This window comes from Hemiscyllium ocellatum, chromosome 4 (assembly GCF_020745735.1).
Source record: "Hemiscyllium ocellatum isolate sHemOce1 chromosome 4, sHemOce1.pat.X.cur, whole genome shotgun sequence".
NCBI classification, from domain to species: Eukaryota; Metazoa; Chordata; class Chondrichthyes; order Orectolobiformes; family Hemiscylliidae; genus Hemiscyllium; species Hemiscyllium ocellatum.
Genome location: NC_083404.1, coordinates 96,356,912 through 96,373,757, shown reverse-complemented (window position 1 = coordinate 96,373,757; position 16,846 = coordinate 96,356,912). Strand labels below are relative to the sequence as shown.

General features: G+C 39.5%; 1 protein-coding gene across 1 annotated transcript in view; it reads right to left on the bottom strand.

The window, feature by feature from the left end:
* The window catches only part of ripk2 (receptor-interacting serine-threonine kinase 2), a 50,626-nt gene that overhangs the window by 20,097 nt on the left and 13,683 nt on the right, over positions 1 to 16,846 (bottom strand). The window contains exons 2-5 of the mRNA XM_060823646.1: positions 10,928 to 11,081; positions 9,518 to 9,673; positions 4,880 to 5,037; positions 1,291 to 1,340 (exon numbers count right to left, since the gene is read on the bottom strand). Of these exons, the coding sequence (XP_060679629.1) occupies positions 1,291 to 1,340; positions 4,880 to 5,037; positions 9,518 to 9,673; positions 10,928 to 11,081 (518 nt within the window). The remainder of the gene's footprint in view (positions 1 to 1,290; positions 1,341 to 4,879; positions 5,038 to 9,517; positions 9,674 to 10,927; positions 11,082 to 16,846) is intronic.

Below are 16,846 nucleotides of genomic sequence, written 5' to 3'. Positions count from 1 at the left end.
TTCCTTGCATCTCCTCAAAAAGTAAATATATCTTTCCTTATGTAGAGAGGCCAAAGCTGCACATAATCGTTCAGGTGAGGACACACCAAAGTCTTCTATAATTGTAGCAAGACTTCATAAGCTTTGCATTCGAAACCTTAGTAATGACAGTCAAAAATTGTCTTGCTTATTACTTTCTGTACCTTCATATTAATTGTGTTTTGAGATCCAAAACCTTCTGAATAACATTTCATGAATTTCTTGAATAATTTACAAAATATTCTATTTTTCTAGCCTATCAAAATGAGTGACTTCATATCTCCCCACAAAATATTCCATCTTTCTTATTCATTCATGTAGTTTTTCAATAACCCTTTTCAAATTGCAATCTCATGTTATTTTCACAGCTTGCCTTATGACAGCAAACTTAAACACATTCAACTTCATCCTTTCACCGAAGTCATTAATAGATTGTAAATGACCAACTCTCTGCTCTGATGCTAGCAGCACCACAATAGCCTGAAACATGAAGGTAAGGGGTTTGTTGCTGCTGTGTTTACAACCTTTAATCAATCCTCCAGCTATGCAAACAAAGAACTCAAATTCATGGGCATTTATCTTGCGCAACAGCTTTTGTACGGCACACATCCTCCAGGTGCACCAGTTTCCTCCCACAATCCAAAGATGTGCAGGTCAGGTGAATTGGCCATGCTAAATTGCCCAGAGTGTTAGGTGCATTAGTCAGAGGGAGATGGGTCTGGGTGGGTTACTCTTCGGAGAGTCGGTGTGGACTGGCTGGGCCGAAGGGCCTGTTTCCGCAATGTAGGGAATCTTAAAAAAAATTACTGAATTTCTACAGAAAATTTAAAAATACTCCTTCCTTCCTAACCTGCCAGTAACTTCCTCAAAAAACTCACAACGGATATGGTAATCATGGTTTCCTTTTCATAGAGCAATACTAACTATGCACAGCCACATTTGGATCTTTTAAATTGTCCGATTAAGAAACTTTCTAATCATCTTGCACAGAGATGCTGGCATATACCTCAGGAGGCAGTGGGATTAAAACCAGATCTCCTGGCTCAGATGCAGGGACACTACCACTGTGCCACAACAGCCATCTAAAATGTTATGTTGCCATTCCTTACTGATTCTTCTAGCTTTCTCTTACTCAGGCTGACTGACCTGTGGTTCCTATTGTTCTGATAATTAAATATGTTGATGATTAGAGATTGATGGATTCAAATGTATCAATTACATTTTTAGAGGATAAAGTAAGCAGGTATGAAATGAAAACTGAATGGAACCAACCTTCAAATGGCTGTTTTCTTGAAAGGACTTCCCACATTATTATTGAATAGCTACAAAAAGGGAACAAAGCATATTTAAGCACAGGTTTTACGAGCTAACAAAGCATAAACGTTATTTCCCTTTGTTACTTGTGTAACAATCACTCTGCATAAGCTCTTCCTGAAGCAACTTAAAAATGTAGAAATGCAGCAGAATATTTTTTAAAATAAATTGCTTCAGAAACACTATGATTGGAAAATGTTAAAACAGTTTAGCATATTTGAAATATTTAAACCACATATTTCCAGTTAAGGTCAGTTACAAGAATAGAAATTGAATATTGCACAAAAAGATATATTGCAAAATCTTTTCATCCTGCACTTATCTAGCAATTTTCCTCATGAGTACAAGACAACATATTTCCGCAACATCTCCCTCTTTTCAGCAATATCTAAAATTTAAGATACTCTGCTTATTCGCTGCTTGATAAGAATTGCGCTGATGTGGCTTTGTGGACTTGCTTAGTAATCCTGGGAAGTTATCAGACTTTACCCACCCACTTCTTTTTGCCCTGTTGACAAAGGGATTGTGGAGATGGGTTTCTGAGGCTGCATTATATTTGGATGAGATGAGCTCAATAGGACTAAGTGACTCTTCTCTTGCTCCTTCTCATGGAATGTGTGATCTTGAAATATAAATAAAAAGGGAGGAGGTCTGGTCAAACTTGGTCACAAGATATAGCATTTTCTTCAATTGCCTCCGGTTCCACTGACAGAAAATATTACGTGCAGGGAAGGTTAACCGGTTGTAGGAAGGGATCAATTACAGTTGGAGAGTAACCTGATGTCAGGCTCAGAGGGAGGATTCCTGTACCCCTCTTGGCCCATGAGCAATGTTGGAAAAACACTCTTTTGGAGCACTGCTCCAAAAGCTTGGTGATTTTAAAGAAACCTTTTGGACCATAACCTGGTGTCGTTTGACTTCTGACTTTGTCCACCCCAGTGCAACACTGGCACTTTCACATCATGGAAAAGCACTCACCTACTGGATTGGCCTGCTTCTACTTTTCTTTAGTTGCTGGGGTTTCTGAGTTATGGGAACCCCATATTGTAGCCATTTAATTTCAAATAATTCCTAAAGTTTGAGGTAGACAGCCTCATTAAAATTAGGGTACATCCAGATTTGCCAGTCTAGAACAGGTTACTCACTCAGATTTCTCTAAACCTGCCCTGGTTCAATATGATCTGGCATTTTTCTGAGAGGTCAGAAACAGGTTTTGTATATTTACTGAAATGACACAACACTGGAAGGCAATGGCATAGTGGTAATGTCACTGGGCTAGTAACAGAACCCCAGATTAATATTTTGGCCCTAAGGGTTCAAATCCCACCATGGCAGATGATTGAAATGTAAATTCAGTAAATATCTGGAATAAAATGCTAGTCTAATAACTGTAAAACACCTATCTAGTTCACTCATGCCCTAGAAGGGATGTTAGACCCACAGCTATGTGGCTACCTCTTGATTGCCCTCCGCGGAATTAGGGGTGGGTCCAACATCCTATGAATGTGTTTTTTTTTTAAATCCCCTTCCTAGTATTAAAAGGACACATCACTACATTGATTCACCGTGAACTTTTAGCTAATGGTTGCATTCCTATCTCTTTGCAATAAAGATACACTGTTTGAACCCTGCTCTGACTATTTCCAGTGACTGGCAATCCAAAATTTGGATCTTAATTCGAGGCAATTTCTTCTAGGATCCTCCTGATCAACAGATGTAATTGGTCTCTTCTCGTCACATATGTCATGGCAGTCCATAAATTATCCTAAAGTCCAGGCCTACCATCACCTTACCATTGGTACATTTAAAAAAAAGTTATGATCATGAAAAATGTGTTCGTGTTGTGGCCAGCCTGCAAATATGTTTTCCTATTCAAGAACACCACTTTATTACTTTTAAAGATTAGACTATTGCCTAATTTACAGATTAATAGATAGATGTTTTTACTTCCAATGGAAACACACCAACAGCTAAAACAAGTCAAAGTCTCAGTACAGTCAATGCGGCTGAAATGATAAAAAATGTAAAGATTCATTTCTGAAAGCATAACTGTGGCTACATATAGCTCAGCTTGTCAAATATAGCAAATTACAGGAACTCTTCCAAAATGTATAGCACTGTAAACACTAAATGAGGAACTTAAAATCAGGATGGCATTAGGTCTTGCCAATTACATGAAGCATTTCTAACTGGAAAATTGCACTACTGCGGAACTCTGATCTGACATGACTTAGAAATTCAAACTTCAGTTTTTTTTTCCTACTTTGTTTTGCCTGTCCCAGGAGGTTGTATGGCTATGTGGGAGTGGAAGGAGATACTTTCCATGTCGGGATGCAAGTCTCAGTAGAATGGTTCATTTTTCCCTATCCTTATTTCTAGGTTCATTCGTGTAAGTGATCAAGATGGTTAGAATCTAGGAAACTGTCAGAGAGGCCGAGAAAGAATCCCAGGTGAGTGAAACCATGGGTTAAAAAGGAATTGGATAAACACTGAAGTAGTAAATCATTGAAGTATTGGTGTGAATTAAGGAGTCCACTGGGAGGAGCTATGATGCTCTTGCAGAGGGCTAAACAGAATCTCAGTACTGTTACAGGACAGAAGGAGAACATTCAGGCTATCACGTCTGTACCTAGTTCCAAGCCAAAAATTCACAGAGCATTATTTCCTGACCATAGTCTGCTAGCCTGCTCCATGCTGTAACCATACCAGAATTATTCTTCCTTTGATACACAAGCACATTGTAGCCTTTAGGAATGGTCAATTAGTCTTTGAGAGAAGGGGGTTCCAGGGTGAGTTGGCTGCTGACTGGAGATGATTGGACTCCTTTGTGACTAGTCATAGCTTGTGATTCCATAAGACTAGAATGAGAGAAACGAAGAACTGCTTGAAAATGGTCGGAGGGGTGTACACCTTGATCTATTGGTCCGCATGGAGTAGAGAGAGAGAAAAAAAAACAGAAGAACTTTGAAGATTCACTCTGACCTTTCCCCACTGTAGTTTGACTGCCACGCAGTGAACAATGTGGACCTCCTTCTATCTTAACATCAATATTACAGTCTGGTGCTGGAGATTTCAATAAGTCATGGTTTTTGCATTGGTACATTCTGAATGGTTTTACCAAGAGCCTCAATGGCTTGGATCATGCTTACAATATGTTGACAGCACGATTCAATTTAACATTTTTACCAAATCTTTATTGTCAGTGCAGAATGAGAGAGGGGTGACTTAGTCAAACCCATGCATCATATTACAAACAAAATGTCAGAAGGCATGAACAATAACTTAGTTGCCTCCAAATGGCAAACTATCTGCGAGCAAATTCTTTCCAAGAAAATAAATGCCTCACACCAGAATGTGGTGGTATTAAAATGTTAAATCAATACTATCCAAAACTGACCTAATATTAGGAGGATGTGAACTATAACAAAATGAACCACACACCAAATTTTGAAATCCTCTGGTCTTATGCAGGTAACAATAATGAGTGAACCATTCAAAACAAATATTTTGTTCAGTTCCCAAGTTTTAAGAAATCATCTAACCGTACCTGTACATGTCATGTTTCACATCTGCACGCTTTGCTTTGTTCGGCTCATACTGCTCTGGAGCCATGTAGATAACAGTTCCTCCTGCTGTGGGAGATTTAAGGCCTGAAGATTTACTCATGGTTAAACGTCGCCATTTTGACATCCCAAAGTCTGCAATCTAAACAAAGAACACACATTCATCTCTGAACTCAGCTAACCAAATATGCTGCCATTTTAAATCACGGAAATCAAATCATTATTTAAATGGAAGAAAACCACAAGGTGAACTTGTGACATGATTTAAGAGCATGGGGACATCACAGCACCGAAAAAGGGATATGAAGGAAACTAAAAAGCCATTTCGGTGAACAATTATTTTTTTAAGTCCATTCATTAATGGGACGTTGAAAGCTGGCCTTATCAGCAGTACCAACACCCAATCTCAATTGTTTTGGAGAGTATGCACTATTTTCTTGAATGGCTGCAGTCCATGTGCTAAAGACTCCCTCAGAGTTGTTACAGGAGTCTTGAATTATTATTCAACAATGATAAAAGGAACAGTGATACATTTCCAAATAAAAGACTGTGTGTGACTTAGAAGGGAATGCTTCTCTTGCAGCTGAAAGGTTTGTCCTTCTAGAAGTAAGGCTGTGATTTGCAAGGTGTTGTCACAAGTTGCTGCATGACACCTTGTGGATGGCACCCCGTTCAAGCAAGTTACATCAGTAGTAAAATGGGTGAATGTTGAAGGTAGTGGATGGGTGCCAATCAAGTGGACTATTTTATCCTGTCCACTGATGGGCGGCTGGACCCATTTTTGAGTCACATTCATACAGGCAAATAGACTGCATCACCTCACATTCCTGACTTATGCCTTGGAGATGGTGGACAGGACTTGGCAAGTTGGGAGCAAATATATTTGCCACAGGATTCTAGGTCTGTGACCACACAGTGTTTTATGTAACTGGTCCACTTCAGGTTATCGAATTTTTTAAATTATAGAATTCCTACAGTATGGAAAAAGGCCCTTTGACCCAACAAGTCCACACTGACCCTCCGAAGAGTATCCCTCCCAAATCTACCCCCTTGTTAACCACCTAGTCTGCATACCACCGAACACTATGGGCAATTTAACATGGCCAGTTCACTTAACATCCACATCTTTGGATTGTGGGAGGAAACTGGAGCGCCCAGAGGAAACCCGCACAAAGTGCAAACTCCACACAGACAGTTGCCCGAGGCTGGAAGCGAACCCGTGGCCTCTGGCACTGTGAGGCTGCAGTGCTAACCACTGAGGCATTATGTCACCCAACCGTTTCTGATCAACGGTTGGGGTTTTAATGTTGGTAATGACCTTGAATATTATGCATATATGACTTCAGCTAATGGAGCAGTTTCCTTTGGTTCCCAATGACCGAAAACCTACTAGAGTTTCTTACACAGTCAAATGCTGCCATGAAGGTAACCATGTCATTTTATGCACAGAATTTTGAACCTCAATAGAGACAAAGAAGATACTTCTGTGATAAAGCGGAACAGGACTGATTTGTGTTAACAACCAAATTGGATGCTAGTGAGAATTCGCTTTCTGTTCAAAAGAAACGAAGGAAAGGACCATACCATGGAAATTCTTGAAGATTTAAAATGTGGACCTTACTAGTGAAAGCTGAATCTAGAAAACATGGGCTGGGTAGAGCAATGCATGAAATTAGCCCTCACCCCCGTCACGAGCAAACATCATGTCTCGCCATCCAATACCTAAGTGGAAAATGGGACCTTAAGATCTAGATTTCAGTAAGGTCCTCACCGGACAACTCACTGCATTCTTCCAAAGTTAATGCCATATGTTGTTTGGTGGAGGGGGAGGTGGGGGAGGGGTGTGGATGTGTGGAATTTCCCACTATTACGTTGATTAGTGAAAAACTAAATTAGAATGTTCACCTTAAATTCATCACAAGAAATAACACATCAGGCAGAAACAAGAATAAATTCACAAATGAGATCATAACATAAAACTTAACCTCATCTTTGCAGACCATTAACCCAAATTACTCATGTTTGCACAGCACCTATTGCACAATCATATTTGGCTCATCACAGTGATGTTGGGAAATAGGTGAATCATTTAAAAATGAAAATGGTCAAAAGAGCAAAGGTAACAGCATTTTCACAATGGAGGCGGGAAATGTGAAACTGTTTTATTTTCAGGTCAGAAAGCCACTTTGGATAAGAAATTGCTTAAAAGTTCCAAGTTTCATGTAGTCTGGACCTTATTGGATATGGAGACAAGTTCCATGACCAATTAGACCAGTTGGGTGTAAAATAGAGCCAGGAGAGAAAAAGTGTAGGACTGATGTATCATGCCCACAGCAACCATGAAGAAGGCTGCTTGCTGGTGTGATTACACTGATGTTTTCCACTGCATTAGGGCAATGTTTGAGATCACAGCAGAGTCAGAGACCTAGAATGTGGGACAAAGCTATCCAACAATTAATTGATAATAACCTGATCTGATATTGCAGCTGGTAGGATAATGTCAACAGGTCATATATTAGTGTGTGTTCTTGCCATCTCCACACACTATCTAAAGAAAAAGAGGAAAACAATAGACATTGATTCCAAGCCAGATGTCTGAGATAGTGACAGAAAAGCTGGTACAATGTGGTGAAATGGGTAAAGGGGAGGTTAAACCTCTGGACAGATACGCTTCCTTCATTGGAAAGGTGACCCAGCTTGTGTCATCTTTGCATCTGGAAGCACAGGTTTCTCAAATCCTTTCCAATCCGTGCCACACAACCTGTGTCAAAGGTTTCAACCGAGCCTTGACTGAATCAGGCAACACAAAATTCATGACAGCCTCGTGAGACCCTCATGCCTGGTGCCATGCTTGGCCATGTTGTCATGAAACCAAGGCTCCTCATTGACTCTCCATTTTCTCCCACTCACTCTTGTCCAGAGTGTTCACGACCTTAAAGTGTGTACACACCTCTGTGTAACAATGTTGTGAAGAACTAAACACCGAGCAGCACAATGAACAAGATCCTTGCAGGAAGGCATCACTGGGCACCATCCAATCAGCCCATTCATCAGAAACACATCTTGAGAAACCCAGTGGCCTTTTCAACCATTACGCTAATGAGTAGTCCATTCTTTTGTGTCACCTCTGTGTCTCTATCTGGTGCTCCGGTAAAAGTGTAAGCAATCCCTTGTCCTCTAGGATCCATCCACTTGGAGTAAACATCTAAGGCAACTAGTACTGGTGGAAGATAAATGGTTCATGACACTTCTAGGTGGGCGAACAGAAACGTAGAGCAAGTTCTTGTTGTGTTGCAGCCCAGTTACGCATTGGCAGAGTGGGATGCCTTACTGTCGATGACACTGATGCAATTGACGATTGCCCTGCATCGGGTGGAAGTCAACAATAGTTCCAAACCCAATGTCCTCTGTCCCTGTGAAACTACTTTTGTTGTGACCTTGATGCACTGTCCAGCTTTGACAAAGACCGTATCGGTGACCAGCAAAAAAAAGGGTACGTATTTACGAGATGCCACTGAAGCTCACAGCTGATTGTTGGAAGGAATCTGAAGCAGAGACATTCAAGGCCACTTCTGATGGCCACTGGCAAAGTATGGTGACCAACTTGGAGAGATGAGAGCCTGTGGATGACAGCATCTGCTTGGAGTGATGCAGGTTCCTGCAGCAGTGGATCTCAGTCTATTCAGTTTCATACAGTGTAGGTCTACTGTTTGCTGTGTCTATCTCTTCTCCCATATCCTCCCGCTGCCCAGACATCTGCCCTTATTGAAGATATAGGTCTTCATTGCTGCAGACAAGAAGTCCAAGTTGTGCTTCCAGCATCTGTTGCTTTGTCCCTTTTAGGCTGGTGGATACCAGTTTTATTGCCAGCCTTAGCTTTACTCCAATGCCCCCATGAAAACAGGGGATGCCAAACCCATGCAATATCCAAACATTGTCCACACTGCACATTACCTGTACAATGCTTCAACAACTAGTAACCCTTCCTTTTGTTCCTCTGGCCATCTTAGGGAGTCAGGGAAATTCCTCAGGACAGCTATACTCACTCTCCAATCTGCACCCGCTCCCCTTCAGCCAATCAGCAGCAGACAGTGCGTCCCCTTCAAAGTTTTACACTCCATCTTTAATCAGCCCTTACTGAGCATTTCAGTTAGCCTCCATTTGGAAGGCACAAAGGACCATTGTCCCAGCCTCCCCCAAACTGGTGTGAGGATCAACATCTCTCTACTGACAACACCACAGTGGTAATTGTGAACCCTTGTCCTAGCTTTGAGTGGGGTTAGTCCAAAAATTCATCCCTCAAGAATACCCTTCGGGGAAAAGCAAACGTAGCAGGATTTATGATTTTAGTCAACCAGCCCAATTGGAAAGTGCAGGATGTTGCAAGCTTGGTTAATCTAGTGACTCTGGACCAAATCAGTACACGCTGCTACCCAGAAACAAACTAATGATCGAAAAGGGATAGATGAGGATACGTAAACTACTACCACCATTGGTAAAAATAAATAAATCTAAATATTTGAAAGTTACTAAAATACCCTCATCATTTGGTAAGGAAATCACAATGAAGTATTAATTATTACTGCACAGTACTAAATTTCAATTAAATAGTAATTTCTTACCTTTACATGAAATTCACCATCCAGCAGAATATTTTGTGCCTTCAGATCATGATGCAGTAATGGTGGGTTCATGTTGTGAAGAAAATTCACTCCCAGTGCAATTTCATACAATATGCGAAGTCTCAGTGACCAAGGAAGTGTTGGATATATATCTTTCTGCATCAGGAAATGTACAAGTCTGTATTAGACCAGAACTAATCTGCAAAACTAATTTATTATTCAATTGCCTGTACAGAATCTAACACCAGAAGTTTAAACAGGGAAGCCTGTTAATAGTTAGCGCACCTTCACAGCATCTAAGTATTAAAATGTTTGATCGTAAATATACAGTTGAAAGATTATTCAATATTGATTAACATAGGTATGTATTGCACCTCCAAGATTCATTGTTGCTGGTACACAGGAGTTATTCCAAGTACTTTTCAGGCTTGCGGGATTGAATGGCTGACTCTGTTCTTCGCTTGTATTTCTCATTTTTGCATTTGTCAAAAAGGGCTGATATACAATTTGTTTTCAAATTCCAGCCAATAAAGGAGGAGTATAGAAGTGTATTTCCTCTACAAGTTATCCAGCATACACTTGAACACTCCCCATAATAAATTGAACAGTGTGGTATAGAGGAGGAGGATACTCAATCCTCTGCTAACAGTTGCTCAGTCTGTTATAGCATCTAGATTTTCATAGTCCCTATGTTTTACATTTAGGTGCTCTATCAAAATGAAATTTTGGTAGCTTTTTTTGTTGTTATGAAGAGATTTTATGGTAGTCAATCAATCAAAAGATTACACAAATTTAGAATCCAGAAGAATTCTAAAAAAGATTAAAGGCAGATAGTCTAAAGAGAAAGATTACCTAATGAACTAATTAATTCGGCCATTCATTTAGTTAACAGCAAGTGATAATCCAGTCACAAGATTAAATAAATTAGATACAAACATTCAATAGCCAATATTTAAATTCACTTCTGATTAAAAAAGATTAAATGCCAAATTTCTCATAAATTAGCAGATTATGTTGTACTGATTTAATAAGTTTACACACTTCTGAATTTGCACGACTGCATTTTAAAAGTTTAAAATTGGCTGTAAATTGCTTCGTGGCTTCCTGGAGGTCATGAAGAGGTGTTTGTTCACTAAATTCCTTGTAACAATGTGTGAAAAGTAATGAGGATAGCAAAATATAAAAAGAATGCTGGAGAAACTCAGAAGGTCTGGTAGTAACTGGAGAGAGAGAGAGAGAGAGAGAGAGAGAGAGAGAGAGAGAGAGATCATAACTCTGTTTCTCTCTCCACAGATGCTGCCAGACCAGTTGAGTTTCTCTAGCATTCTGCGTATTTGTTTCAGATTTTAAGCATTCACAGTATTTTGGCTTTAAACAAGGATAGCAACATTTATAAATCAATCACATTACCTGATAAAGAAGTTGGTCCAAAGACCCATTGCTCATGTATTCTGTGACAATCCCCATAAATTCAGGTTCATTGCAAATACCATAAATTTGGATTATATGGGAAAATCTGGCTCTGTGCAAAACCTCTGCTTCCTTCATCAGACTGTTCCTTTCCCTTTGGGGTTTAAAAAAAAAGGAAAACAAAATATTGAAACGATTTATATGAAGCATTTTTAGCACTTTTAAGGCAGAAAGAGGGGAGAGGAAAGTCAGGAATGACGGATCATTGCTGCATGGAGATTTGCCTAGGCACAAAGTAATGTTTGTAGTGCAATGAGTTGTTTCACTGACAATTATGCGGCCATATTGAAACTATTTTTAAAGACTTACTGATTACAGTGACGCTTAAAGCACAAAAAATTTGAGCACAAAGTACCCCATAAAATGTTGAAGATGGATGACTACTTTTTTTCAAAAGGTGAGATTTTTAATAATTCAAATAATCATGGTAACAGAAATGACCTGCCCACTTTTATTACCACCATGTGATTACAGCACACTTTGTAGACAAGATACAAGAAGCAGAAATCTAAAAGCATCACTACACAAATGTCTGCATTATTGATGGTAATTGTACAGGATAGGTTGACTTGCAAAATATCTTGGAAGTATTCCAATATTTCAATCTGGAATTGAAATAGTTCTACTGAATGTACTACCAACAAATAGAATTAAATTTGATATTCCTCAGAAAGGCTTGGGCCAAATGGTCATTAGGTTGAAGTTGTTTGACAATACAGTTAAATTTATTCAGCACATGTAATCATCTCCCTCCAAATCAGAAAGTACTTGTTCAAGCAATATTCTGAGCAGATAATCTAGTATCACTGTTTTCAAATGATTGTATAGCCGCCGCAAACAATAGATTTTAGTGTGACTTGATCAGGTACAGTTTATTATATTATAATCACTGCAGTAGACTCTCAGGGGCAGGATGCCATTTCATACTAATATTTATATGCAGAAACCATTTCACACTTTGCACCTTATAATCATGTATATGAATAAAAAAAACCTGCATGCATTATTTAAGGGTCAACATATACATAGTGATCAGCCAGACAATTCACCAAATAGCACACAGCAAGTTGTAATTAATCAAGAAATTACTTATGATTAAGACTGGATTTCAAAGGATAAGTTCACAATAGCAATTTGCTACAGCCAAATCCATGTTTTGCATGATCATCAAACAAGATATTCTGCAGTGAACTCAGCAACACCTCTAACTTTCTGACATCACAAAAGATCAAGACAGATAGTAGACAATTGTACCAAGTCAGATAAGGAACTGCACTGCAAAAGAAACATTGTTCCTTTGACTACCCGAGGACACTATCCACACAGAATCCATTACGAACAACCCAGCAAATAAATTAACCAAGGAGGGTTCTGAGGAAGGGTCACTGGACCCACAACATTAAGTCTGACTTCTCTCCACAGATACTGCCAGTCCTGTTGAGGTTTTCCATCAATTTCTGTTTTTGTTCCTGATTTCCAACATCTGTAGTTCTTTTCGTTTTTTTAAGATAAGTTGACCAATTCAGAAATTAGACAGACATGGTCAGAGATAGTGAGAGTGACATATTTGCAGGCCAGTCACACATTGTGTGCTCCCATAGCAGAATATGAAACAATCCTTGTCAAAGGAAACTGAAGTACTGCAACTTTGTATTGGCCTGATCACCCGACTGAAGTTAGGAAAGTCTGTCGGTAAAGTCTGTCCGGTATCAATAATTTTAACAAAAAGGGGGAAAAAAGTATATTTATCTATATTCTTTGCCTTATGATTATGCCTGTGTTGATTGAACTACAGGGCAACCTCAATTATCCAGATGACACAGGCGGGGAGTATTTTGTTCGGATAATCGAATGTTCAGATAACACTGTTTACCCAAGTACCGTGACCTTGAGATATTGTTCTGATAATCCAAAATTTGGATAATCAACGTTCAGATAACTGAGGTTGAACTGTATTTACAGTCTATATGAACAAATTGGATGAAAGGACTGAATATACGTATTTCAAATCAACTTGTTCAGATATATAGAAACACATTGAACCCAAACCTTCTGGTCCAGAGGCAAGGACAATACCACTGTGCCGCAAGGCCCTCAGGAACTGAATGTGTATGTAGTGATTTTAACGAGATCAATCAGGTGGACTCCATAGAGTATGGGTTCCCTGACTGGACCAAATTAACAGCCCCAATTAGGGTGCCCTGACAGACAGATATAAACAAGAGTGTAGGCGGTAGTGTGGGGGTAATTAAGCGAGGAAAAAAATAATAAACCAGAATGTCAAATACTCTGTTCACTCTGAAAGCTGGCTCTGAGGGAGTGTCAGTACGAAGGACTTTCCACAAAGGGTGACTTGGTGAGGGATACCAGTTTCGGTGGAGTTATTTCAGTGGTGTTAAGAGATAAGCGCACTCCTGAAGAAAACGAAAAAGAAATAAGAAAAGAAAAAAAAAATAAACAGGAGTATCAGAGGATCTGTTCACTCAGAGAGCCGGCTCTGAGGAAGCCAGACTAGTGTCAAGTACTAAACAAAGTGTGACTGGGAGATGGGATATTGGCCTCTGGAGTTATTTCAGTATGTTTAATACATTTGCTGATGACAGAAAGATACATAAGAAAGTAGTTTATGAAGTGGACATAAGATGATTGCAAAAGGATATAGGCAGTTTAAGGTGGTTAGTGGACAAAAAAAAACAATTGGCAAGTAGACTATGATATGGGAAAATATTAACTTATCCACTACAGATGTTGCCTAGTATGAAGGGAAGGTCCTTTGATGAAAAGCTGAGGGACTTGAGGCTGTTTTCATTATAGACAATGTTGAGAGGTGACTTAATTGAGACATAAGATAATCAGAGGGTTGGATAGGATGGACAGTGAGAGCCTTTTTCTTCAGATGGTGATGGTTAGCACATGGGGACAGAGCATTAAATTGAGGGGCAATAGATATAGGACAAATGTCAGAGGTAGTTTCTTTACTCAGAGTAGGAGGGGCACAGAATGCACTGCCTGCAACAGTAGTAGACTTGCCAACTTTAAGGGCATTTAAATGGTCAACAGAAAACCATATGGATGAAAATGGAATAGTGTAGGATAGATGGCCTTCAGATTGCACCAACCTGTGGAACCAACATCAAGGGGTGAAGGGTCTGTACTGCGCTGTAATATTCTATGTTCTATGGCCGAAGAATGAAAAAGCAGTATACTATTTAAATATAACTCAGATGTACAGAGGGATCAGTGTCCTGGTACATGAATCATAATGTTTTCTTCTTTATTTTTTTCCATGGATGCATGCATTGCTGGCCAGGCCAGCATTTGTCACCCTTAAATGCTCTTGAATTGAATGACTTGATGGGCCATTTCAGAGTCAACCACATTACTGAGGATCTGAAGACACATGTAGGCTACATCAGATTAGTATGACAGATTTCTTTCTCCACAGGATTGTAGGGAACTCTAGGTCTCCTTCTACATTGGGGAAATGAAGTGCAGACGAGGTGACTGCTTCTCAGAACAGCTGGATTGTGTACACATAAAATACCCCAGCTTTCACACACCACCAAGTTCCCTCACTAACATTGCTGTTCCATCCTCTTTGGGCATACTCATTCATTTAACTATTGCACTCTGTTTCTCATCGTAGTGTAGGAAAGTGATTCTAACCTTACAGTGGTGCTAATAAAGGGGGTTGAAACATCTCACTTCAGGGAGTGGTCCTGGGTTTTTAATGAACTGTGTAGCTTGGATCCACCCAGATCATTTGCTTAATAACTGAGCAATCAACCACAAAAAAACATTTCTACATTTAACCAATGAGTTCTCCCAACAAACATAGGAATTTCCCCACAACTCATCTCAGCTGGAAACATCACAATGGATTATAAAGAAAAAGGGAAATGGAGGGGATTTTTCTTTGGTTTCTGTATAATCTGTCCACAGCTAATAATAGATTCAGCTCATCTCAAAATGTTGGTGAAAGGCATTGGAATGTGTGTTGTGAAAATTAAATGAATAAAAATAGCTACAAACTAGGATCAATAATTTGCATTTTTTAAAGCAATGATTCTTTTTCTAATAATGACAAGTGAAATGGAATGAAGTAAATGTGAAAACTAGTTGAGTGCTCCACAGGGTCAGAGAATGCTTACAGTAAATAGGAGGACAATCAGACCCATTATATTTGCTGGCTGTCTAATTTACTTGGTGCCAGTCCTCCACCATTTCCCATAATCCTGCATGCTTTTCCTTTTCAGGTAATAATATAATTCCCTTTTAAATACCTGAGTCAACATATTCCAGATTGTAATCACTGTTGTCAATGTTTTGTGAAAATCAATTTCTTTAAATTTGTGCCCTCTTATTCTCAATTCTTCCAACTGAAGTTTTCTTCCTCATCTACTCTGCCCACATCTCTTATGATTTTACATACATCTATTCCATCTCTTTTCAATGAGCAGCTGTAGGATAAATGTTTTTAGGAAGAGTGAACACCCAGAGGTCACTGCTCATAGCTGAAGAGGGACGATGAGGTGACTGAATGAAGAGTTTAGGGAGTAGCCAAGTACTGAAAAGCAAGACCTCTAATGCAATCATCTCAGGGTTAGATCCAGGACCAGGTGCTGAGTACAGAAAAAGGAAGATAGAACAAATGAACACATGGCTGGAGAAATGGTGTAGGTTAAAGGTTTTAGATTTCTTAGGCAGTTGAAAATTGTGTAATGAGTTATGCATTAGCAGGACTGGGACTAAATATCCTCAAGGGGAGATTTACTAGTGTTTTTTGGGGAGTATTTAAACCAGGAGAATGGAAGCCAGAAATGGAATTCAGTTGGTTATGAGAATTGTTGTAAGGTTGTAGAGGAAAGTGAAAGACACAAGAAACAAAACACCAATACGCAGGCAAGTGTCACAAGACAGAATAATTCTGTATTAATATTTGGAATAGGCGGGTTGTCTTCTGAAGAAGTGTTGGACAGACCCACTTTGCATTCAGTGAGGTTTGGAAAGGTAAGAGACAACATGATTGAAAGTCAAGATCCAGAGGGTGCTTGATAGGGAGACAGACCATAGAAATGATACAGCACAGAAAGGGGCCATTTGGCCATCTTGTCCATGCTGACCCAGATATGGAGAAGACATTTACACTTTTAGGTAAATTTGGAGCTAGGATGTCACTTTAAAAATAAGAAACCACTTGAGGGGGATTATTTTCTCAGACCGTGGCTTTTATCAGAACAGTACTGGAGTATAGAAGTGAAGATGTGTGCTTCAATTGTATAGACTCTTGGAGAGAGAGAGAGTGCACCTCAAATATACTGTACAGTTTTGATGCCTTTGCCCAAATAAAGATGTACTGTTGCAGCAGAAAAATTCTTAGGATACACTGTCCTAATAGAAAAGGATGAAAACACTGGGTTTATATTCTCTAGAGATTAGAAGGATGAGAGGTGATTTCAGTGAAACATATGAAATTCCTAAAAAAGGGACAGACAGAGGAGATACAAGAAGGGTACTTCCATCTGCAGGGAGGAAGCTAGTTAGAGCTGCAATGAGGATGAATTTCTTTACTTGGGGAGGTAATGGCCTACTGGTATTATTGCTGGACTATTAAGGCAGAAACTCAAATAAAGTTCTGGGCACCCGGGTTCGAATGCCGTTAAGGCAGTCGGTAGAATTTGAATTTAATTAAAAAGAAATCTGGAATTAAGAGGCTAATGATGACCATGAATCCATTGTCGATTGTTGGAAAAACCAAATGCCCTCTAGGGAAGGAAACTGCCACTCTAACCTGGCCTGGCCTACATGTGACTCCAGACCCACAGCAATGCAGTTGACTTCTCAGGCAATTAGGTTTGG